This window comes from Lagenorhynchus albirostris, chromosome 8, assembly GCF_949774975.1.
Source record: "Lagenorhynchus albirostris chromosome 8, mLagAlb1.1, whole genome shotgun sequence".
NCBI classification, from domain to species: domain Eukaryota; kingdom Metazoa; phylum Chordata; class Mammalia; order Artiodactyla; family Delphinidae; genus Lagenorhynchus; species Lagenorhynchus albirostris.
The window spans coordinates 11,903,577-11,928,893 of record NC_083102.1 but is presented as its reverse complement, the minus strand read 5'-3'; the positions used below and the strand labels follow the sequence as shown (position 1 = coordinate 11,928,893).

The 25,317-nt window shown below is 53.0% G+C and overlaps 2 gene segments (V, D, J or C); both read left to right on the top strand.

Annotated features, from left to right (window-relative positions):
• Positions 1-15,858, top strand: part of LOC132524504 (T cell receptor beta constant 1-like) — a 146,047-nt gene extending 130,189 nt beyond the window's left edge. Inside the window, 5 exon segments of the C gene segment in view lie at positions 6,406-6,447; positions 13,930-14,316; positions 15,019-15,036; positions 15,208-15,314; positions 15,634-15,858. Of these exon segments, the coding sequence occupies positions 6,406-6,447; positions 13,930-14,316; positions 15,019-15,036; positions 15,208-15,314; positions 15,634-15,654 (575 nt within the window).
• Positions 15,859-17,512: 1,654 nt separating this feature from the next.
• On the top strand, positions 17,513-24,091 carry LOC132524964 (T cell receptor beta constant 1-like). The segment is given in 6 exon segments: positions 17,513-17,545; positions 19,273-19,381; positions 22,208-22,594; positions 23,296-23,313; positions 23,485-23,591; positions 23,872-24,091. Coding segments are annotated over 6 exon segments (675 nt in total).
• Positions 24,092-25,317: the final 1,226 nt, after the last annotated feature.

Below are 25,317 nucleotides of genomic sequence, written 5' to 3'. Positions count from 1 at the left end.
GGCCTTTGTACTTCTCTGGGTCTTGAGTGCAGTGCTGATATGTGCACACGTAGGCATGGTCTGTAAGATCCCATACTTCATCTCACTGCTACCCACACCTAGGGAAGCACCTGTGCCAATCACCTTGGCCTCTTCTGAGTCCCCTCCAAGCCCCAGCTTATGTTCTCTCCTGGCAGCAGGGGACCCCATTGGCCCCTATTTCCCAACGACCATCTCATGTGTCTGAGGAAGACGAGAGCTCCCTGGTCTCCATCCCTCAGGCTCCTGAGAAATCTGCCTTTTGTTCTCCCCATGTGATGGTACTGACATGAATATGCCATACTGAGTACTTTATAGGCACTTTCAGATTTAGTTCCCTCTCCCCTCTGGGGTGGTTATTATTCCAGCAGTACAGACAAGGAAACAGAGCTTCAGAGAAGGTTATTAATTTACCCACATCCCTCATCCAGCAAATGGCAGATCTGGAGGGTTTTTTCTAATTTTAATTATGCTTTATTATTTGACCTACATGCCATTTATGATTGTATTGATTAATTTTTAATTCTTTCTTTTTTTTTTTAAACCCCACATTTGTTTATTTACTTACTTTTTTGGCTGTGTTGGGTCTTCGTTTCTGTGCGAGGGCTTTCTCTAGTTGTGGCAAGCGGGGGCCACTCACTGTCACGGACTCTCCCGTTGCGGAGCACAGGCTCCGGACGCGCAGGCTCAGTCTTGTGGCTCACGGGCCCAGTCACTCCGCGGCATGTGGGATCTTCCCAGACCAGGGCTCGAACCCGTGTGCCCTGCATTAGCAGGCAGATTCTCAACCACTGCACTACCAGGGAAGCCCAGATCTGGAGTTTTGAGTCCCTATTTGCCTGGTCCCAAAGCCCAGCCCCTGCTTCCCCTACCCCATCTCATGGGCTCTCCAGCTGCAACTATGGTCCATCAGCTCTGCTGTTCACCGTCTCTCCAGCTCATCCCCTGCCTCACAGCACTTCCTGAGGGATGCTGGTCTCCTGCCCGCCTTCTAACCCTGCGCTTAGGTCCGGCCCGTTATCTGATTTCTGGTTAATACCTTTCCTGATCTCTCACATTTTCAAAGTAGAAGGCAAGTTCCTCATCGTGGAGATGTAGGGTTCTTCCTGCTCTGCCCCTGCTTATGTTTCCAGCCTTGGTCTCCTCACCCCTCCCCTCCCCTGCTGTGCTCCAATGCTCAGAAGTCCTGGGGGTTTCCTCCAACAAGCATGGACCTCTGACCTCTAGCTCTGGACACTACTGGTCCATCTGGTTTGATGCCTTCCCACCCACCCCTTCACCCTCTTCAGAAAAGTCTTTGACCCTCTGGTCTGAGTAAGGATTTTTCCTTCTCTTCCATGCTTTCTTCTATCACAGTTCTTCTCATGCTGCTGAATGTATATGGATGTATCTACCTTGGCCTTCAACCATGAGCTTCTTCCGGAAGAAATCTCGCCTTACTGGTCCTGGGAATCCTACTGATTAAACAACAGCTGGATTAAGGTAGGCACCCCAGGATCGGATGAATGAATGAACGATGAGCTAGGAGTGGAGGCAAATGTACTGAAGAAAGGAAGAGCCTTCCAGAAGACTAGTTCTCAGAGTGTGCTCCCTCGACCAGCAGCACCAGAATCACGTGGGAGTTTAGGAGAAATGCACATTGTTAGGCCCGACCCCTGACCTATGGGTCAGAAATTCTAAGATGGAGCCCAGCACCTTGCTTTTAACAAGACTTCCAAGTCATCCTGAGGGATGCCAGAGCTTGGGAACCAGTGTGGTAGAGAGACCCCTAGACCAGTACTCTCTGTGAAAACACCAGTAGAGAGACCCCTAGACCAGTACTCTCTGTGAAAACACCAGTCACGGACGTCTCCACTAACTGTAGGCAGGCATCGTGATAAAACTTTACGTGTATTATTTATGTCTCACAAGAGCTCCATAAGGGTGATGTTACTTTATTTATCATCATCATCATTCCCACTTTACAGATAAGGAGACTGGAGTTTAAAAAGCTTCAGTAACTTGCCCAAGGTCCACAGATGTAAGTAGAGGGCGTGGGTGGGAGCCCCGCAGTCTGGCTACAGGAGATGAGCTTGCCGGAGGAGCGGGACCTCAGCGGCTCAGGTACAGTGCCCAGCGGAGCCCCTGGAACTTAAGTGAGGAAGCCTGGGTGCTGGTCCCAGCCCTGTCTCCTCACATCCCGCACCCTTTAGCCTCTTCAGATTTCAGTTTCATCTGGGGAAATTAGGAGACAAAGTTTGGGTTCAAATGGGTCAATTAACGTACTTGAAAGTTTTCAAAAATTACACATAGGTGTTCTTTGCGTATCTCCTCCCTACATCCCAACACACAGCTTGAGAAAGGCACACAGGTAACTAACCAGCTTCCCCTCGGATCCCCTGATCACTACCCACATTCTTCTCACCCCCTCAGGTGGCCACGCTGACAGTGCAGCCGCTTAAGTCTAACAAAAAACAAGGAAAGGCTTCCCCCTGCTGCCCAAGATGATGAATGACCTCACTCGGCACCTGCCTGACCGGTCTAAACTCCTTTCACCCCACCCCACCCCCCAAATAAAAGCTTCGCGGGCACTTGGGCTACTAACAGTGTGTGACACGGTGGCAAAGATCTGGGACAAACCCCATCAGGATAAAAAGTAGTTGTGAAACCAAGACAGGGTGGTATTCTCTGTAAGTCCAAGTCGGGTTGAGAGTCCCCAGCTAGATGGTCAAAAGGAAACTCTTACTTAGGGGGTAAATTAGTGACAGGCAAAAAGGGTTAATAAGGAAAATACTATATGGAACTAGATCAAAGTAAATCAGTACATTGATGAAAGTTCCTCCATGTGGAAAGGGAACAAGGAAGAGGCCTTGCCACCTTCCGACTGATAAAAGCAATGGATGACCTTTTATTGGGCTACTGTGAGACCTGTCACTATTCCTGAGTTAAATAAACAGACTGTCTCCCCTTTTTCCCTAAATTCTAAGAGCTATGCCAGTTGCGGCTCTCGCACCACTAGACAGCGCTCTGCTGTGCTTCCAGCTGACAGCTGCCCTTCTCACGGACAAGCAGTGGATCCCAGGACTGGTGCAGAAGTGGAAACACCCAGGGTCATTTTGTGCTTAATTGTTTATTTAAATGCAAATTAATAAACCTAGAGATTTTGAGCTCAAAGTATCCTGGGGACTACTCAGAAATAGGTATTTTTCACTAGCCTCCTCGGTGATTGGAGACTCACTGAGCAAATTCAGGACAGTACAACAGCTTCTTGTATAAACTGGTCTTCTTTGGAAGAAACGAGTTTGTAAATAAAACAAATATCTTTTTTCTCTAGTGGCAGATTTTAAAATATCGCTTAAAGCAGTATTTTGCTGTTGTTTTTCTTTTTAAATTTTATTAAGTTTTACTTTAAAAGAAAATAGATAATAGCTATGTTATCTATTTAAAATAAAATAGCTATGTATGACTCAACACAATAAAGTTGACACTGAGAAATGTTAATTTTCCTTATACTCTGTGTCCTCCACTCATTCTTTTTTTTTTCTTAACGTCTTCATTGGAGTATAATTGCTTTACAATGGTGTGTTAGTTTCTGCTTTATAACAAAGTGAATCAGCGATCCACTCATTCTTAACAGGTAATCATTTTATCCATCGCTTTTGTATCCTTCCATTGTTTCTTCATGCAGCATCAAACAAACAGAAGTATAATTCGTATTTTAATAATAAGTATTATTCTTACTTTGTTAGACAAAGGTAGCATACAGGAGCCTTATTCTACAACTTGTTTTTATCCAGTTAACATTATATCTTAGAAAGCTTTCCACGGCAGTATGAAACATTTTCATTCTTCTTTAGCATTGAATAATATTCTGTGTGAATGTTTCATAATTTACCCAATCCCTTACTAATGGGCACTTGAATTTTTTCCCAATCTCTTTGCTATTCCAAATAATGCAAATACTTTACACACTTTTTTTTATTTGTATGCAAGAGTAATTACAGGATAAACTGTCAAAGCTGGGATTTCTAGGTGAAAAGGTAAGCACATTTGTAATTTTTATAGATATTTCCAAATTGCTCCCATGAAGAGTTGTATTATTTCGCACCCACCGGCAATCAATGTGTAAAAGGGCATATTTCACCAGAAACTAGCCAATAGAATGGTCTTCCATAATTCCATTTGTCAATCATATTGGTGAAAAGTGACATTTCAATGCAGTTTTACTTTGTATTTATCATTGCAAGTTTTCTTTTTCCTATGGTTAAGCACCATTTGGATCTTTTTTTTCCGGAACCTCTGTTCTTTGCCATTTTTATTGGGCTCTGGGTTATTTTCTAATTGATTTCTAGGAGTTCATCGTCATGGGGAGATCAGCCCTCATGACGAGAATCACTAATGCTTTCCCCATACTGTCATTTATCTTTTGATTCTGCGTCTGTTTCGCCCTGTAAGCGTGTTATCATTATGTGATCGAGTGTCCTTTTTTCTTCTAGATGTTGTCATAGTTTAAAAGGCAACGAAAGGAAGCACCTTTCCTTTCGTGAGATGAGATGCAGACCACTCAGCTGGAGGCTCAATTTCAAGGTCATCTCGTGCAGGGAGAATAAAATATCTACCAAAAACTTAAAATGTTCCTGCCCTTCAGGGAAAAGAGGGAGAAGACCTTGCCCGTGATCACTTGGCCGTGTGATTGTATTTGAACGTCCCTGAGGCTGTATTCATTCAGTTCTCCACACCTGGTTCCCCCAGTGCCCTCCACTGAACTCGAATGTCTAAAGTCCACAGTGAGAAGTGCAGCAGCTGATGACACACGTGGTCCCCCCTCACCTCACACTGGTTAGAAATACAGCTCTCAGCTATCACTTTATCTACCCCTGGGAAAGCCCTACCTCTATGTAGCTTGTGGCCAATTCTCCTTCAGACCACCCTGGAGGTTCAGAATTGGGCCAACGGGGCAGAGTCTGGGTACTGAGTGCTGAAAGGTGTGACCTCCGGTGTGGCCAGCATCGGAGCAGTCCCGAGATAGAAAGGGGCTGCTACTATGACGCCAGCTTGCAGAGGGGCAGATACCGGGGAAAGCAGCCCCTGATGCAAAGACACACGGCTCTGAGGGGCTAAGAAGGTCCTGAAGAAAGGGCATGAGCACAAGGAGGGAGCCCCCTGGCCTGGTCCGTCCTCCCCACCACTTGCACCTGGGGCGGTGATGTCACCGCCTCGCCCTCCAGTGCCCTCACAGGGGCAGCTGCTCTGGTGGTTTCTCCCAGACTCCGACTTGGAGGGGCAGACGCATGGGAGGAGCCGTTTTTGTATAAAGCTGTAACGTTGTGAGGACAGGGGGGCCACAGTGATTCAACCCTACGGGAATCCTTTACAAAAACCTTTCTGCCTGTCCCAATTCCCACCGTCCTTCCATTCTTCTCCCGGGTCACAGGCCCAAGGGTGGTTTGGGTCAGAATGTCTCCACCTTCCTCCCGTCCACCTGTCAAGCCCAGGCCATGGAGAAGCACAGGCCTGGATCAGAGCTGAAGCTTGCAGGCAGAAAGGCCAGACATAAGAAGATGCCTCTGTGGCCTCATGGGTGAAGGCCTCAGAGAGACCCCTTTATCCCACCCTCCTCCTCCCCCCACCCAAGGACAAGGTCAATGGGAAGGTACATGGGAGGTGACCGTTCTATGAAGGAAGAAGCCAGCACTACCCAGCCCTCCGGGGACAGTCACGGGTCTCTGGGACCCTGCCCTCCTCGCCAGGCCCACATCCTTCTGATGGACCCTCAGGAAGAATCAAAAACCAGGGCACAGGGCTCTCTGGATGGACTCTGCCCATGCTCCGTGGCCCCAAGAGTCAAAAGTCGAAAACATTCTTCTGTACGATATCTGTAGAGCACAGGAGGGGATTCCTAGTCCCAGAGGCCAGCAGGCACCGACCAAAACCCCCTCCTCTCTGCACTCCTCGCGTTTGTTTTCCTCCTTACTCCGCGTCACTGTGCAAACACTGAAGTCTTCTTCGGAGAAGGCACCAGGCTCACGGTCGTAGGTAAGACATAATCCAGGCCTTTCCTGGCCCCTTGTAGGGGAAGGCGGGTCCCAAGTGTGCATTGTAAGGCGGCTGTATTCTGATGTGCTATGACTATACCTTCAGCCCAGGGACCAAGCTGACTGTTGTAGGTAAGGCCAGGGTGTCCAGGTGGGTACCACGAGGGAGCACTCTCTCGGGGAATGTGGGAAGGAAGGGATGACCCAGCTCCTGGGTCTTAGGGCCCTGGAAAGTTCTGGAATGGTATGCAGAGTGTTTGAAGGGGGCTGGTGGCTCTGGGAGGGAAGGCAGCCATGAAGACCCTAACCTCTCCCAGAATCCCAGCAGACAAGGAGAGGTTTTGAAGTGAATCTGGGAGGCTGTGCTTTGCAGACACCTACTATTTTGGGGAAGGAAGCCGGCTCACTGTCATAGGTAAGCTAGTCAGGGCTGGAGGGCTGGGAACCTACAGGGAGGGGCAGGGTCCAGGTGGAGCCTCCGATAGGGGTGCCTAGGTTAAAGCGTGTTTTTATCAGAAAAATCTGAATTCTCGTCTTGATGAATTATTATCTTGAGGAGATGGACAGCCTCCATCTCCAATAGTTTCATAGGCTCGCTGTGCCAAGCCTGGGTCTCCCTACCAAGAGTCTCAGCTGGAAAGGGGTCTCCGTGTCCATCTTCTGTCTCCTTGGAGGGTGCCCATCATGGCCACGGTAGATGGGAGGGCGTCTGGCCTTGGATCCGTCAGTCCTGCCGTTTCTCTCCCTCGCGTAGAAAGGAGATGGACACAGGAGAAGGGGGTGAGAAGTCTCACAGGGGGCCAAACTGGTCCTCTGACCGCAGCTTTTCGGGTTGTACAGTTGTCACCAGCTCCACCTCCGGGGTTTAAAATTCCGCCAAGGAAGGGGACAGGAGAGCTGCAGGTGGACCGGCAGAGGGGTGGGGAAAGAGTGGGAGGCGCAGGCACCGTTTCCCTACCGGGCTTTCGTGTTCTGCGACTAATGAAAGCCTGTATTTTGGCAGCGGAACGAAGCTTTCTGGGCTGGGTAAGTAAAGGTCTTCCCTGGGAATGATGTATTGTAAGGCTGGAGTTCTAGAAGTTCCCTTTAGAGAAGGCAGGGACTGAGAACACAGCAGAGAAAAGGCGGAGAGTGTGGGTGAGTGGAGAAGGTGCTAGGACCCCCAGAAGTTCTGGGGAGAAGCTCGTTTCTGGAAAGAAGGGCCCCATACCGGCCGCTCTGGGGTTTGCCACGCCCGTGTTATACTGTGGGGCAACCGGGGGCAGCACTTTGGAGGTGGGACTCGACTCCCTGTCCTGGGGAAGACATAAGAGCTGGGAGACGGGGGCCACTGTCCCTTGGACCCGGAGTGTCTACCTCTCCGTCCAGCCCCGGTGGGAGAGGGTTGAGTAAACCCTGGTCCCTGTGGGGCTTCCGGGTCTGCCATCGCTTTAGATGACGCTTGGTCGATTCCTGTTTGTCCTCTAAGTCTTCGGCCCATAAACTGCTTCCTTACTCTTCTGTCGGTGGTCCATCCCTCCTTCTTCTGTGCGTGGATCGGCCCCTCCTAAGTCTCTTCCTCTTTCCCCTCTTTCCCCAGAGTGTGCTTAGGCCTTTCTCCTAGTGGGATCCCTTTGGTCCTGAGCCGTGAATCCAGGCAGGGAAAGGTGGCCATCTCTGCCCTCAAGGAGCTAAGACCAGCGCTCTGGCTGGAGACCTCTGGGGGGGGTTTCCTACAGCCTCCTGCAGCTGTGTTCCTATAATTCGCCCCTCCACTTTGGGACCGGCACCAGGCTCACCGTGACAGGTATCAGACAGGGAGGGAGGTGGAAGGAGGGGGTCAGAGCTGCCCTTTCCTTCCGGAGCATCTCCAGCTCGCTCCGCTGTGTCGGCCGAGGGCTCAGAGGAGCTGTGCTTCTGTGCTTCGCCTCCTGGCTTTGTGTTTTCTCGTTCTCCTTCTCGTTGTTCTCCAAGACTCCCCTCCTCTCTCCCGATTTAGCGGGTGTGCTGCTTTACTTTCCCCTTCTCATCTGATCTTCTCCATTTCCCCCCCTCCTTCTAACTCTGATTCTGCACTGGTGACCCCGTTTTGGGGAACAGCTCTGTCTTCTATGTTAAAATCCACCCCCAACACCTCCCTCCAGCTCAGAGCCCTGTCCTCACCTTACTTGAGTCCTTCTCTGTCTCCAAGATCCATGTGTGTCTTCCTGAGGTGGTTTGAGGACTCAGGAGGCCATAGGGGAGCAGCTTGGTGAGACTGAGAGGGCTTGAGGGGGACTCCTGAGCCCTGAAGGCCGAGGTCCGTGTCACGGCATCATGTGAGCTTGCAGGGGTGGCCCTGGGGAACATTGTGCTTGCTGGGGGTCAGAGGAGGTAGGTCAGAATAAGCTGTTACAACTGGAAACTTACACCATCTTAGTAACAGCCAAGGCAGAAAGAAGAGAAGCAGGTTGAGGCCCCGTGCTCTCAAACCTCAGGATCTGTGCTGAGCTCAGCGAGTCAGAGGCCCATCGTGAAACGCTAACACACCATCACCACCCTCTGGAGGAAGCAGGCAGGTGGGAGAAGCAGGGCGAGGGTGAGATGGGCCTGGGCTGGAGTTATAGACACGGCCAGAGCAGCGGGCCACAGAGGTTCTACCAGACTGGTTGGCTGGGGCAGGCTTTGTCCTGCAGATGGAAGCACGTGCCAGGGAGTGTCATGGAAATTGGAAAGTACAAATCACGGGGATTCAAAATGCCTGGGTTCTGGGGAAGGAGGGGCTCACGCAATTTGCAAAGTCACCTAAACTGTCTCAGGCCCTCTGAGATGTATAAAACAGAGATGACAATGGTAGTCTCTTGGGGTCCTGAAACTGTAAGGGACTAAATCACGTGAAAATCCTTTGTAAAGGATTTACCCTCTTGTAGCCATCCTTTTCATTCTTGTTGTTTATCCTCACTGTGTCACAGAGTATGCCTTTTTCCAAACCTGTGTGTCAATTTTGCCATTAGAAACATTTCCCAAACTTGGATAAAGTGGAGACATCTGGGTTTGCCATACTTCTGCTCATTCCTAGAACAGAGCCAGAGGGCACAGTGCATTCTGGCAACAAGGAGGGTGCTTGAAAGGTAGACGTGTTTTTTTCCCATTCCTCCGTGTCTTCACGTGAGGGCCTGCCTTCCGACAATTCCAGAGATTCTCTCCCTTCTGTCAGGCACGTCAAAGGGCCTGGGACTTTATCATATGAACCCTCTGACGAACTGGCCCTCGGACTTTGGGATTTGTTCATTTCCAAGCTTTTGCTGCCTTTATGAATATAAAACGTGGCTGGAGCTAGGATTCAAAAGCGGGGAGAGAGGTTTGCTGGGCACTGGAAATAAGAAAGGGTTCAACCCGTGAACATTTCCTTTCATGGGATTCCAGCCATCCTCGACACCCGGAGCGCCCTGGTGTAGCAGTCGGTGTGGAACATCAGATAGGACAATAGCCAGAGGCACGGGGGCTCCACAAAACAGGTTGCATGAAAATCAAAACAAAAGGTGAGTTGGGTAGAGTATAGAGAAAAGAATATGTCAGATGCAACGGGAAAAGTATCTCTTCTGGGGAAGAATGTCTAATTCTAATTCATAGGTGCTGTCACTCAAACAGATAAGCACGTACACCCTGCAAAAAGCAGGAAAATGATCATTGGAAAAAGTCAGTTTAGTTCTCAGGATCATGCTGCTAGTAGGAATCCTCTGCCTCAAAATCCAGGCTTATTTCAACTCTACTGTAATTGCTTCTAAGTCTGCAAAGTTAGTCATGCACCAAAGAGGGATTTAAACTAGGAAGAAAATAGATATACTCATTCGATGGCTAATCCTACAGGGCTTTTCAAACACGGCCAAGAAAATCAGGGTATAATGCCACCTTAGGGACTCGTGGGAGGCAGTCAGTAGCGAGTGCCCGTTGAGGGGAGAGAGAAGGGGCAAGGATGAGGGAGACTAACAGCAGGGAATGCGGATGGGGACGCCCAAACGAATCACCCCTGCCTCTCCCTGCTCCACACTAAGCTTCCCAGGAACGTGGAGCATCAAAACGTTAAAGAGGGATAATCATAAAACTTCTCACAAAACTTGCCCTTTGACAAAGCACTTGCAGGTGTGTAATTTGTTAAGCACTCACAACAGCGCTGTGGGGAAGATATTACCCCATTTTTCAGTTGCAGAAATGAAGGCCAGGGAGGTTGCAGGTCACAGAAGTAGTAAGAGGCAGGGTCTAGCCTGGAACACTTCCCCATCCAGCAAAATCTCCATCACAAATACCCCTTCCAATTTCACAACCGCTGTAAATCCCCAAGCCAAGCTCATTGTCTGCAAATGGGGGATGACCTCAGGCAGGGCCCAGATTTCTGTGTCCAGCTAGTTCTGAAGAGAGGTGGGAAGAGAGAAGCCAGGGAGAAGGAGGGTGGCCCCAGTCTGTGCCAGGGGAGGAGGGGAAGAAGGAGGAATTCTTGGTAGCCCCTTCCCATTGTGCTCCTACAGTGAGCAGTACTTCGGGCCAGGGACCAGGCTCACTGTGCTAAGTAAGGAGATTGCTCCAGGGGGGAAGGAGGATGGGCTGCCCAGGCTGGATAACCCCTTGAACCCTAGCTTTGGGGGCGTGCGCGCTGGACCCTCCTAGGCTGCTGTCTGAGAAGGCAAAGTTTGCTCCTGGGTCCCAGGGCTGCGTGGATACCACACAGCTGTATTCTGGGGATGGTTCCAAGCTGACTGTGCTGGGTAAGGAGGGCAGCTGGGGTCCCTGAGCGCTCGCTCGGGCGGGCTGGAGAGAGGTGGGCTGCTGCCCATCTTCATTTGGGGCTGTGCTCAGGGTCGGTGGGGACTTGGGCTGAGTCCCGGACATCAGGAGAGGGCAGCGGCAGTTTTTGTCCTGGGCCTCAGGGCTGTGAGCCAAAACACTCAGTACTTCGGCGGGGGCACCCGGCTGACTGTGCTAGGTGAGCGGGGTGCCCTGGGGCGTTAGGAGCGGAAAGGGGCGTTCAGGACGCCAGCAGGGCCGCGGGACCCCTTTTTGTGCTGAGCCCTGAAGCTGTGAGCACTGACACTCAGTACTTCGGGCCGGGCACGCGGCTCCTGGTGCTAGGTGAGCGGGGACGCTGCCGCCGGGGACGCGGCGGGACGCGCGGCGGGTTTTTGCGCGGCGCTGGGGGGCCGTGACTCAGCCCCTGTACTTCGGGCCGGGCACGCGGCTCCTGGTGCTAGGTGAGCGCGGGCGGCGCGCCTCGGTTTGGGTGGGGAGCCCCGGGGCTGTGCTTTACAGGCGCCGCCCTGCCCTTCGGGGCCGACAGCCCCTGACCGTGGTGGGTGAGTGTCCGCGGGCCCGGCAGCGGCGGCGGGGCGGGTTGGAAGGTCGGACCCGGGCACCTGGTCCCCTCCCTGCGCTGGAGCCGGGCGCTGGGACCCGGAGGGCGAGTGGCTGGGCGCTGAGGGGTTTGCGTGCTGGACTGGGACTCTGTGCTCCAATGAGCGGTATTTCGGCCCAGGCACCAGGCTCACGGTCACAGGTGAGATTTGGCTGTCTGCCTGCCTTCCATTCGCAGCCCACCGTGTCCCCGGAGATGGGTGGGGAGGGCTGCAGCTGGGCTGTGTTGCCAGTTGTCCGTCTGTGGCGTCAGTTCTGCAAGGGATGAGGGGCCTGGGATGGGGTACTCCTGGTTCTGGAACAGAAACAGAGGGCAAGGGTTGGGTGGGGGGGGTGCTTTGGTCTCTGTTTCTGAGATATTTAGGGACAGGGTGAGCATTGGAGAAAGAGAAGATTTATTGGGACTCTGAGAGCTGCTTGATTGGAGAAAAAGACCGAGGAGGGCAATCTGGGCTGGGGGAAGGGCAGGAGGGTGTAGCTGATGCAAAGGGGAGAATGAGCCCGAGGGGCAGAAACAAGCAGGGATGAGCGCAGGATGCGGCCCCCTGCACAGCCGGCTCCTGGGAGGTGCAGGTGGAGGCTTCCACTGAACACAGGAGAAAAAGGATGACAAACAAGAGTGTGGAACAGAGAGGTGAGAGAGAGAAACGAGAATCAAAGTCAGCGGGGTTTGTTGATTTACTGTTTAGAAGTTTAGATTTGAAATTAGCTTTAAAACCTTTTCCTCTCTTCCTAAGCCCCAGACCCCTGAGGGCCAGGCTGTGTGTACAGCACACGGGGGCTAGATGGGAACCTGGGCCACTGGGTGGATTTACTCACCAAACGTACCCCCCTCATCCCCTAGCTGGAAATCTCCCTCCTCACACCATGTCTTCTAGGTTAAACAGCCAGGTGGGGCAGGACATACATGAAAATGCAGATACTTTGCTTGTGAGCTGAGGAACATTCCCTGGAGGATCTTAGGCTCTTTGTGCTGGAAAAGGACCTTAAAGGTCACCTGCTGTGGGAGTATTGAGCTTCCAGAGGGGAAGAAACCCTCAATACCAGTATATTTACCTGGATGATTTGACAACAGCAAGGGTGCTTGCAGTTAGGCGAATTAAGATGGAGCCAATGAGGATCAGCTGAAGTGTTTGTTCCCAGAGGAAAGCTGGGTTTCTGTAATCAGCCAGGGTGGAGAAAAGCAGGAGACCTCAGAACCAGGTAAATCTGGGTCCCAAGCCCTGGCCCCTTAATGATCCAGGACCTCGGAAAAATGAATCTGTGTGCACAGGTCACACACCCAAGAAGCCAGCCCGCTAGTCAGGTCACATCCAGGGAAATGTGAAGAGTCGGTTAGAAGAACATTTTCTCCATCTTCCAGCCTAAACTAGATCTCTTTAGAGTGAGTTGTCTTCCTTTTAACAGAATTGCTCAGAAACAAACAAAACAATCGATAAAAAGCAAAGAGCAGAATAACATGATTGTAGGAGGGCCGAGAAGCAGTGAGCCAGCCAGATGGAAAGGCCGCAGGGGCATTAACTGGACCGCCTTCACCTGGAGCCCTCGAGGACGCCAGGCACCAGGGGCTTAGTTGCAGCAAGACAGCTGAGAGCAGAAGTTGCTCTGATGATCTCATGCCTATTGAGGAAGCTTGCTGGTAGGGTGAAGTAGAACACGTGGAATCAAAGGGACAAAGAAGGTTGAAGATGCCTGCATTTGAAACACAGGGGGATGGCTATCTGCCTGAGCTGAGGAAACTCAGGGGTACCTGGAGGCAGAGGAATGGCTAGGATGACCTACTGAAGCAGCAGAAAGAAAGAAAACCTCCCATTCTCATGAGCGCACCCTAATACAAAAGGCTGTCCTCACGTGGTGCCCCCCAATATGCCATCTGTATCCTGTCATCTGAAGAAAAACCCCACCCCCAAATGACCCCCTTAGCCCCAAATCCCCTTTACTCCTCGACCCCTGAGACTCACATACAAGTAACGCAGCTGAGGGCAGGGGCTTTCTGAACCCTTATATCATTTCATCTCCACCCCGGCGCTGCACAGTCGGTGTTGGGATTCTCCCTTCACAGGCAGGAAAAATGATGCAGAGACAATGAGAGACTGTCTAAAGTCATGTTGGTGGGCAGAGTCAGTTCCAAGCTTTGAATTCCGTTCTTCTGCCTCCAATCCACTGCTCTATTTAAATAACTACTACATATTATGGGGAGAAAAAGACAGGTAAGCTTTTCTTGATGGATAAGAAATCAAATAAGGGGAAAGAAGAGACATTACGCAGAATGTTGGGCAGTGCCATTTGTAAGGCCACCTTAGGGGCTGGGGACACAGGAGACAGGGCTGTCGTAGGGTCAATACAAAGGCCAGGCAGGCCGAGGGAGAACAGTCACAGAGGAGCGGGTGGTGACCCCCAAACAAACAACCAGGACCTACTACCACGTGATTTCCTTTTACGATGACCCCGTGGCCCCCTTCCCTGTGCCCCCAACTCACACGCACAGCCGGCCCTCCGGGCACCCGTGCTCCCAACCCCCTCTCCCTTCCAGACGACCTGAGCAAGGTGACCCCACCCAAGGTGGCTGTGTTCGAGCCGTCAGCAGCAGAGATCTCCCGGACCCAGAAGGCCACGCTCGTGTGCCTGGCCACGGGCTTCTACCCCGACCACGTGGAGCTGAGCTGGTGGGTGAACGGGAAGCAGGTCGAGACAGGGGTCAGCACGGACCCTCAGCCCCACAAGGAGGACCCCAGCCGCAACGACTCCAGCTACTGTCTGAGCAGCCGGCTGAGGGTCTCCGCCAGCTTCTGGTACAACCCTCGCAACCTCTTCCGCTGCCAAGCCTGGTTCCACGGGCTCTCGGACGAGGACGAGTGGAAGCAGGACAGGCCCAAACCCGTCACCCAGAACATCAGTGCCGAGGTCCGGGGCCGAGCAGGTGAGCCGCTCCGGGAGGGTTCGGCAGGGAGGGAGGCAGAGCAGACAGAGGGGGAGGTCCAGGGAGGAGAGCAGAGAGACTAGGTGCAGAATAAAGGGGAGGGTGTGGGAAGCCCCCCGTGAGGGAGGACAGGGCACCTCGGGCTACTTCCTCCCCCACATCCCGGATCGTCAGCCCAACTCAGCTGTGCTGAAAGGTCCCCCTCCCTACGCGCCTGCACAGCTCAGGGTCTGCGCAGTGGGTCCTCATCCCCTTCAGTGCTGCCATGTTCCATGACCTTCGAGGATGCTGTGACCACATCGCCAAAACAGAAGGAAGGCGCTGCTGGGACTCTGACCAGAGGCTGCCCTGAGCCTGGGAGTCCGTGCTGACTACAAGTCTGGCTTAGTTTTTTGTTTTTCTTGGTTCTTTTGGAAGCAGCTCAAAATCCCACACATTTGTTATTGTAGAGTTTTGATGGGTCAGGAATGTGCGCATAACTGAGCTGGCTCGTCTTCCTCAGGAGGCTGCAATCGGGTGTCAGCCACAGCTGGAGTCTTCTCTGAAGGCTCAACTGGGGAAGGAGCCACTTCCAAGCTCACGTGGTTGTTGGCAAGAGTTAGCACCTTGCCAGCTGTTGGGCTGAGGAAGGCTGGCTTAGTTTTGAATCTGCTTTTGACGATGGACTCTCTCATCCATTTCCCTCCCCCTTTTTTCTTTCAGACTGTGGCCTCACCTCGGGTAAGTGGCCCCCTGCTCCTTTGTCTCCATCTCCCATGGTCTTTGCTCTGGAACCAGAGAATGCAAACCCCATGAACCCTGGTGGGGCATGGAAGGGTGGGTGGTGCGTGCGCAAGGAGACCAGAGATCCCTGCTCACAGGTACCTACCTGCTCTCCCTTCCTGCCAACAGCGTCCTACCAGCAAGGGGTCCTGTCTGCCACCATCCTCTATGAGATCCTGCTGGGGAAGGCCACCCTGTATGCTGTGCTGGTCAGCGCCCTGGTGCTGATGGCCATGGTAAGGACGAGGGCAGGATGGGGCCGGCTGGTTGGAGGTGACACTTGAAACACAGCAACCGACACCCAAGAACACAGAGACCCTGCCGGGACCAGAATGGGCAGAGAGGAAAGGGGGGAGTCACCCACATGCCTCAGAAGACACTTATATCTGGGATCACAATGCAAGTACCATGCTGTGAAGGAGAAACTGGGGTCACCTGAAAACATGATGGATGTTAGGGGAACCCTGCTATTTGTCTTGTCAGTGGGAAACCCTACGTCCTCTCAGTCCCCAGCACTGCTGGCTCCTGGTAACCCCCAAACTTTCTCTTCTTCAGGTCAAGAGAAAGGATTCCTGAAGCCAGCTTAGAGGTGGAGCCAGGAGCTTCCAGCCTGTTATGGCCCTGATGTGAATTCTGCTTTTTCCATTCCTACCCAGTGCTTCAGAAGAGCTGCTCTCATCTCTCTACGCACCCCAGTATCTACCCCTGTGTGCATGCCCCCCAAACACTCATGACCAAAATCTCCCTAGCCCAAGGGGGACCCTGGCGGGCCTGAACGGATTCAACCAATAAAAATGGCCTGATCTGGCTTGAGTCTGCCTTGTGAGTGCCTAGATATCTCCTCCGTCCATCTCTGAAGTCCCATGTGACTCCAGCCAGGGTGGAAACAAGAGGCATTCAAGAAAGTGCAGGCCCCTCAGGTAGGAGGGTCAAGGGACCCAGCCTGTGGGTGGTACTACTCCACACTGCCAGCAAAACTCAAGTACACGTGAAAGGGTGTGATTGGTGAAGAGAGAGGCTTACTCTGGAACAACCTAGAAAAAGGTGTGATGCTATCTATAGGAAATTTCTGTCCTACCTGGACAAAGGTGCTCTGAGGAAGAGCTGTGTCCACTTGCTGAGTGGTCATGTCCCCACGGCCACCAAAGCTGGGTGTCATGTGCGTCACCCACGCTCTCTCCACTGTCTCCCTGAGGGCGCTACTCAGCTTTCTCCATCACCAAGGAGTGATTCCAGGTGAGAAGAAGAGAAATTACTATCTATTCTCATTATCAGATGTACCTTCCAGTTTAAGTTACGAAGCTGGATATAAATTTCACTCTAGTGAATTAAATGTGTGTGAATATGGCCCTGATCAGTCCTGAGAGGATACAAAATCAGTTTCCCTAAAACCAAGGATCAGCCCTGTTGGTATTTCTAGAAATCCTTCCAAAGCTCTTTACTGTCTCATTGTCACCATGGTGATGTAACCCAAAGTCCGCAGGATGGCATAAAAGACCCACCTTTGTCCTCCACCACTTTATCCACACTCACCCTCACTCCCGTCACCCTGAACCCCCGAGTCACTGGCGCTCAGGCCATCTTGCACTCCTCTACCTGGAATGACTCATGTGCGCTCCCACCCATCCTTGCGGATTCAACGGTGACGTCTTCCCCAGCAAGTAGCCGCCTCTGGAGGATCTTTGCCCCTTACTCCATGCAAATGGATGAAATTCTCCCTGCATTTTGCTATCACAGTACCCTGTGTGCATCTCCTTCCTGCCACTGACCACAGTTGATGGAAACTACCTCTTTCCTTGTCTGGCACCCCCACTAGAAGGTCCGCTCCTTGAGGACCAGGTTGTGTGGTATTACAGTATCCTTGCGATGTGGCACAGTACCTTGGTTCAGTGTACTAACCCAATAAATTCTCTTTAAAGAAATGAATGAATCAATGAGTTTGCCCAAAGTGACCCAATTCAGGAGCAGATACCACCTAAGGGCTGCCTGGAACAGCCATCTGTCCCCGCCCCCCACAGGCCTGCAGCACACAGCCTCCTCCCACTACTGGAACTCTGCGTGCATTCTAACGTGGGTGTCTGCACCTATACCAACACACATGCACAAACACGTATGTCTACATGCATGCATGAGCAGAGGCACTTACTCGTTAAGCACATACCATTGCAACATTTGCTAGTAACCTTCAAGAAAACAAAGATATCCAGGTCACAGTCCCCAAGAAGCTTCCCTGCTCATAGGGGGATAATTCATGAATAGAAAGTTAACACACACGGTGATGCTTGCAATAGCAAGGTGATCTGTCTCCGACAATGCAGGCAGAGGCTAGCACGAGGTTTCTGACGGGGACCATCAGGGGAGAGTCTGAGACGGTGGCAGTTCTTCAAAGGAAGAACCGGTCTCAGCCACGTGGGAAAGAGGTCGTGATAGTCGGATGTATGAAGAGGATATGAAACTACAGGGTCAGGTACTTCTGCTCAGCGGGTCTGCGAGGTCCAAGATGGAAGTCATAAGGCTGAAAAGGCAGGTTGGGGCTTCCCGCTTTGAGAGTGGACTCTGTCCTTGCAACCAGCGTGAGGCCTGGCATATAGTAGATGTGCATTTCGTGTCTGTGGACTAATGAAGGGAAAGGAGCTCGGACCCTATTCAGGAAGCAATGGGGAATCGCAGAGCTTTCCAGGCTGTGTGTCCTCCTGCCCTGAGTTGCCATCCCCTGCTCTAGGGATGCTCCTCCCACGTGCCTCACTATAAATGCCAGTCTGTGCAGGTGGGCACAGTGAGTCCCAGAGGGGAGCCCTGATGACATAGGAGATCTCCTCAGGGTGGCGTAGGTTCCAGGAGGGGCCTCTCTGTCCCCTTCCCCCTCCACTAGCACCCTAACATTCCCCAAGCCCCTCCCCACTTTCGATTACTCTGAGGTTTTTTTCCCACCCCACTCCATCAGACCAAGCTCTGCCACCTGCACTTCCTGCCTCCGCACAGTCGTTAGGGGAGGGGGACAATAGGAGAGGACATTTTTGTTTCATAGTGTAACACTGTGGGGACTTGGGGGTGGGGCACGATGATTCAGTTAGAGGAAGGGCTTTTACAAAAAGCCCAGCCTCAGAAAATAGCTCCACCTGCCCGGGTGGGGCTCCTGCATGGGGAGAGGAGCTGGGAGAGATCTCCTGAGCGGGTCCCTGATGTGATCTCGCAGGGATCTGGACTCCATGATCACCTCTGCCCCTCCCTGCTCCACACTCAGCTTCCAGGAAAGTGAAGAATCAAGCCACAAAGTGGAGTCATGATTCTGTGCTTTTCACAAAACTTGTCCTTTGACAAAGTACTTAGTGGTGTGTAATTTGTTAAGCACTCGCAACAACGCTGTGGGGAAGATATTACCCCATTTTTCAGCTGCAGAAACGAAGGCCAGGGAGGTTGCAGGTCACGGAAGTAGTAAGAGGCGGGGTCTAGCCTGGAACACTTCCCAATCCAGCAAAATCTCCATCACAAATACCCCTTCCAATTTCACAACCGCTGTAAATCCCCAAGCCAAGCTCATTGTCTGCAAATGGGGGATGACCTCAGGCAGGGCCCAGATTTCTGTGTCCAGCTAGTTCTGAAGAGAGGTGGGAAGAGAGAAGCCAGGGAGAAGGAGGGTGGCCCCAGTCTGTGCCAGGGGAGGAGGGGAAGAAGGAGGAATTCTTGGTAGCCCCTTCCCACTGTGCTCCTACAGTGAGCTGCACTTCGGGCCAGGGACCAGGCTCACGGTGCTAAGTAAGGAGGTTGCTCCAGGGGGGAGGGAGGATGGGCTGCCCAGCCTGGATGACCTCCTGAATCCTGGCTTTTGGGGAGTGGACGCTGGACCCTCCTGGGCTGCTCTCAGGGAAGGCTAAGTTTGTGCCTGAGTTCCCAGGGCTGTGTGAACACCGAGCTGTATTTTGGCAATGGTTCCAAGCTGACTGTGCTGGGTAAGGAGGGCAGCTGGGGTCCCTGAGCGCTCGTTCGGGCGGGCTGGAGAGAGGTGGGCTGCTGCCCATCTCCATTTGGGGCTGTGCTCGGGGTCGGTGGGGACCTGGGCTGAGTTTGGGACATCAGGAGAGCGCAGCGGCGGTTTTTGTCCTGGGCCTCAGGGCTGTGAGCAACGACCCTCTGTTCTTCGGCGAGGGCACCCGGCTGACTGTGCTAGGTGAGCGGGGTGCCCTGGGGCGTTAGCGGAGCGGGGTGTTCAGGACGCCAGCAGGGCCCCTTTTTGTGCTGAGCCCTGAAGCTGTGAGCACTGAAACTCAGTACTTCGGGCCGGGCACCCGGCTGTCGGTGCTAGGTGAGCGGGGACGCTGCCGCCGGGGACGGGGCGGGACGCGCGGCGGGTTTTTGCGCGGCGCTGGGGGGCCGTGACTCTCCCCCGGTTTTCGGGCCGGGCACGCGGCTCCTGGTGCTAGGTGAGCTCGGGCGGCGCGCCTCGGTTTGGGTGGGGAGCCCCGGGGCTGTGCTTTACAGGCGCCGCCCTGCCCTTCGGGGCCGGCAGCCGGCTGACCGTGGTGGGTGAGTGTCCGCGGGCCCGGCAGCGACGGCGGGGCGGGATGGAAGGCGGCGAGCGCGGGGCGGGGCGGCCGCGGGCACCTGGTCCCCTCGCAGCACTGAAGCGGGGCGCTGGGACCCGGGAGCGGCCTGGAGCTGCGGGGGTTTGAGTGCGGGGCTTCTCACTGTGCTCCTATGAGCAGTATTTTGGCCCAGGCACCAGGCTCACGGTCATAGGTAAGATTTGGATGCCTCCCCTCCTTCCAGCCTGGCTCCTGGGGGGTCCCCAGAGATGGGTGGTGTGGGCTGGAGGTGGGGCGCGTGTCCAGTTGTCCATCTGGGGGTCAACTCTGCAAGGGAGGTGGGGAATATTGGGTGGGGAGGGTTTTGGGTAGGGATACTCCCGGGACGGGAATTTGGACAGAGGGAAAGGGGGGCTTTGGTCTCTTTGTTTCTGAGATATTTAGGGACAGGGTGAGCATTGGAGAAAGAGGATTTACTGGGACTCTGAGAGCTGCTTGATTGGAGAAAAAGACCGAGGAGGGCAATCTGGGCTGGGGGAAGGGCAGGAGGGTGTAGCTGATGCAAAGGGGAGAATGAGCCCGAGGGGCAGAAACAAGCAGGGATGAGCGCAGGATGCGGCCCCCTGCACAGCCGGCTCCTGGGAGGTGCAGGTGGAGGCTTCCACTGAACACAGGAGAAAAAGGATGACAAACAAGAGTGTGGAACAGAGAGGTGAGAGAGAGAAACGAGAATCAAAGTCAGCGGGGTTTGTTGATTTACTGTTTAGAAGTTTAGATTTGAAATTAGCTTTAAAACCTTTTCCTCTCTTCCTAAGCCCCAGACCCCTGAGGGCCAGGCTGTGTGTACAGCACACGGGGGCTAGATGGGAACCTGGGCCACTGGGTGGATTTACTCACCAAACGTACCCCCCTCATCCCCTAGCTGGAAATCTCCCTCCTCACACCATGTCTTCTAGGTTAAACAGCCAGGTGGGGCAGGACATACATGAAAATGCAGATACTTTGCTTGTGAGCTGAGGAACATTCCCTGGAGGATCTTAGGCTCTTTGTGCTGGAAAAGGACCTTAAAGGTCACCTGCTGTGGGAGTATTGAGCTTCCAGAGGGGAAGAAACCCTCAATACCAGTATATTTACCTGGATGATTTGACAACAGCAAGGGTGCTTGCAGTTAGGCGAATTAAGATGGAGCCAATGAGGATCAGCTGAAGTGTTTGTTCCCAGAGGAAAGCTGGGTTTCTGTAATCAGCCAGGGTGGAGAAAAGCAGGAGACCTCAGAACCAGGTAAATCTGGGTCCCAAGCCCTGGCCCCTTAATGATCCAGGACCTCGGAAAAATGAATCTGTGTGCACAGGTCACACACCCAAGAAGCCAGCCCGCTAGTCAGGTCACATCCAGGGAAATGTGAAGAGTCGGTTAGAAGAACATTTTCTCCATCTTCCAGCCTAAACTAGATCTCTTTAGAGTGAGTTGTCTTCCTTTTAACAGAATTGCTCAGAAACAAACAAAACAATCGATAAAAAGCAAAGAGCAGAATAACATGATTGTAGGAGGGCCGAGAAGCAGTGAGCCAGCCAGATGGAAAGGCCGCAGGGGCATTAACTGGACCGCCTTCACCTGGAGCCCTCGAGGACGCCAGGCACCAGGGGCTTAGTTGTAGCAAGACAGCTGAGAGCAGAAGTTGCTCTGATGATCTCATGCCTATTGAGGAAGCTTGTTGGTAGGGTGAAGTAGAACACGTGGAATCAAAGGGACAAAGAAGGTTGAAGATGCCTGCATTTGAAACACAGGGGGATGGCTATCTGCCTGAGCTGAGGAAACTCAGGGGTACCTGGAGGCAGAGGAATGGCTAGGATGACCTGCTGAAGCAGCAGAAAGAAAGAAAACCTCCCATTCTCATGAGCGCACCCTAATACAAAAGGCTGTCCTCACGTGGTGCCCCCCAATATGCCATCTGTATCCTGTCATCTGAAGAAAACCCCCCACCCCCAAATGACCCCCTTAGCCCCAAATCCCCTTTACTCCTCCCCGAGACTCACATACAAGTCACCCAGCTGAGAGCAGGGGCTTTCTGAACCCTTATATCATTTCATCTCCAGCCCCGCGCTGCACAGTCGGTGTTGGGATTCTCCCTTCACAGGCAGGAAAAATGATGCAGAGACAATGAGAGACTGTCTAAAGTCATGTTGGTGGGCAGAGTCAGTTCCAAGCTTTGAATTCCGTTCTTCTGCCTCCAATCCACTGCTCTTTAAATAACTACTACATATTATGGGGAGAAAAAGACAGGTAAGCTTTTCTTGATGGATAAGAAATCAAATAAGGGGAAAGAAGAGACATTACGCAGAATGTTGGGCAGTGCCATTTGTAAGGCCACCTTAGGGGCTGGGGACACAGGAGACAGGGCTGTCGTAGGGTCAATACAAAGGCCAGGCAGGCCGAGGGAGAACAGTCACAGAGGAGCGGGTGGTGACCCCCAAACAAACAACCAGGACCTACTACCACGTGATTTCCTTTTACGATGACCCCGTGGCCCCCTTCCCTGTGCCCCCAACTCACACGCACAGCCGGCCCTCCGGGCACCCGTGCTCCCAACCCCCTCTCCCTTCCAGACGACCTGAGCAAGGTGACCCCACCCAAGGTGGCTGTGTTCGAGCCGTCAGCAGCAGAGATCTCCCGGACCCAGAAGGCCACGCTCGTGTGCCTGGCCACGGGCTTCTACCCCGACCACGTGGAGCTGAGCTGGTGGGTGAACGGGAAGCAGGTCGAGACAGGGGTCAGCACGGACCCTCAGCCCCACAAGGAGGACCCCAGCCGCAACGACTCCAGCTACTGTCTGAGCAGCCGGCTGAGGGTCTCCGCCAGCTTCTGGTACAACCCTCGCAACCTCTTCCGCTGCCAAGCCTGGTTCCACGGGCTCTCGGACGAGGACGAGTGGAAGCAGGACAGGCCCAAACCCGTCACCCAGAACATCAGTGCCGAGGTCCGGGGCCGAGCAGGTGAGCCGCTCCGGGAGGGTTCGGCAGGGAGGGAGGCAGAGCAGACAGAGGGGGAGGTCCAGGGAGGAGAGCAGAGAGACTAGGTGCAGAATAAAGGGGAGGGTGTGGGAAGCCCCCCGTGAGGGAGGACAGGGCACCTCGGGCTACTTCCTCCCCCACTCCCGGATCATCAGCCCAACTCAGCTGTGCTGAAAGGTCCCCCTCCCTACGCGCCTGCACAGCTCAGGGTCTGCGCAGTGGGTCCTCATCCCCTTCAGTGCTGCCATGTTCCATGACCTTCGAGGATGCTGTGACCACATCGCCAAAACAGAAGGAAGGCGCTGCTGGGACTCTGACCAGAGGCTGCCCTGAGCCTGGGAGTCCGTGCTGACTACAAGTCTGGCTTAGTTTTTTGTTTTTCTTGGTTCTTTTGGAAGCAGCTCAAAATCCCACACATTTGTTATTGTAGAGTTTTGATGGGTCAGGAATGTGCGCATAACTGAGCTGGCTCGTCTTCCTCAGGAGGCTGCAATCGGGTGTCAGCCACAGCTGGAGTCTTCTCTGAAGGCTCAACTGGGGAAGGAGCCACTTCCAAGCTCACGTGGTTGTTGGCAAGAGTTAGCACCTTGCCAGCTGTTGGGCTGAGGAAGGCTGGCTTAGTTTTGAATCTGCTTTTGACGATGGACTCTCTCATCCATTTCCCTCCCCCTTTTTTCTTTCAGACTGTGGCCTCACCTCGGGTAAGTGGCCCCCTGCTCCTTTGTCTCCATCTCCCATGGTCTTTGCTCTGGAACCAGAGAATGCAAACCCCATGAACCCTGGTGGGGCATGGAAGGGTGGGTGGTGCGTGGGCAAGGAGACCAGAGATCCCTGCTCACAGGTACCTACCTGCTCTCCCTTCCTGCCAACAGCGTCCTACCAGCAAGGGGTCCTGTCTGCCACCATCCTCTATGAGATCCTGCTGGGGAAGGCCACCCTGTATGCTGTGCTGGTCAGCGCCCTGGTGCTGATGGCCATGGTAAGGACGAGGGAAGGATGGGACAGGTGATTGAAGGGAGAGGGTGGAATGTCATGAAGGGTAACTGAGGGGGTCTCAGAGTCATGTCCTGGCACCTCAATGGAGTTATAGTGGGGCTGCCAGACGGGGGACAACATCCGAGGTCATCTAGAATGTAGCTTTAGAGGATGGGGAGAATCAACTAGCTCTACCCGAAATCAAGCCCTAGAGTCAGCTTCCTCTGACCCACTCGTACTGTTCGGTGACCCCTGGCCCCCTGACAATGTCCTCTTTTCCTCAGGTTAAGAAAAAGGATTCCTGAGACCAGCTCCAAAAGTGCATCCTGAGTCATTCTTCATCCTCTCCTTGGATGTTCCTTAACATGTTTCCAGTCTGTGTTCCTCAAGGGTTTCTCTCTCTCCACCTTCTTTTATCTCCTTCCTACTTGGATGTCTGTCCCTTCTCTCAACTTCCCTGCAGACTGAGCTCCTCCCCACTGAATCTGAAATTGATTAAAGTAATAAAAGTGTCATGGTGGGCTTGACTGTGTCCCAGGAGTGTCTATGGAGTTCTGCCCTTCCCTGTTCTACCTCTGATTTAGGGAAATCACCACCCCTCAGGCATACAGAGTGATGCACCCTCCTCTCTGACCAATGTCAATTCCTCCTGTTTGTCCTGATGGAGGATGGACCCCATGGTCCACACCTGGGTATTCTGGGCCCCAGTGGGTAGGGTTAGTTTGAAGGGCAAGGAGCTGGACTCTGGAAAACCTGCATGTTGATGGCATAAGGATGAATGGAGGTGAACCGTAACCCCCAGCTCAGCGCTGGACGGAGGACAGGGCGACCTGTAGGTTAGAATGTCTGATCATTTCTCAATTCCAGATTCGAGTTTCACTCTTTACGCATTTAGAGTTTATCTGTGTTGGTTCTTAACACTTCCATCTTGTCTGCTTTCAGAATTTGGGCATAAGATTTAGTTCTACTTTGCCTGAGTTAGAATCCTAAAGAAGGCATAGAGTTGAAAACACTGAAGTGTGAAACCTGGAGATTTCACGGAGGTGGGACACATAGGGTCAGGCCTTGAGGAGGAATGGCGAAGGGGAGCAGGGTCCATTGGGGGCTGGGGTGCTGCACCTGAGTGTCTCTTCCAACAGGCTCCTTCACTTGATGGAGTGGAGACCGGGTCACCCCAAATGTAGTGTGTGGAATGCACCCACTTGGGTGGAGACCGTTCCCTTACTGGGGTAAATGCTACTGCAGGTTACAATCACTGTGGTAGAACACTGCACCCAGGGAGGAGAGGAATGCCATCGGGACAGAAGACAGACCATTGAGAGAGGCTCTGGGTAAGTTAGTTGAGGCAGAACACTGGGGGTGAGAAAGTTCTGAAAGCTGGGAGAGGGTGGGGAAAGTGGAGTCCTCATAGCCTGCTTTGTTCCAGGATTCGGGCTGGCCCATGTGTTGTCCCGGCCAATTCCCACAATGATCCCAGAAGCAGGTGTTTTTCTCCCAACTTCATAGGTGAAGAAACCACAGTTCATAGATCAAATGACTGGTAAGCTGTGAAACTGTGGCACCTTATTCTGAAGACGGCAGTTCAGGAAGTTTTTCCCAAGTCGTGACCAAGAAGTGATTGCTCACAAAATCGCTGGGTGACCTTAGAGCAGCTGCTCCCAAAGTGTGGGCCAGGACCTGTAGCAACAGACTGAGGACACCTGGATTCCTGAGTATATTTGTTCCCCAGT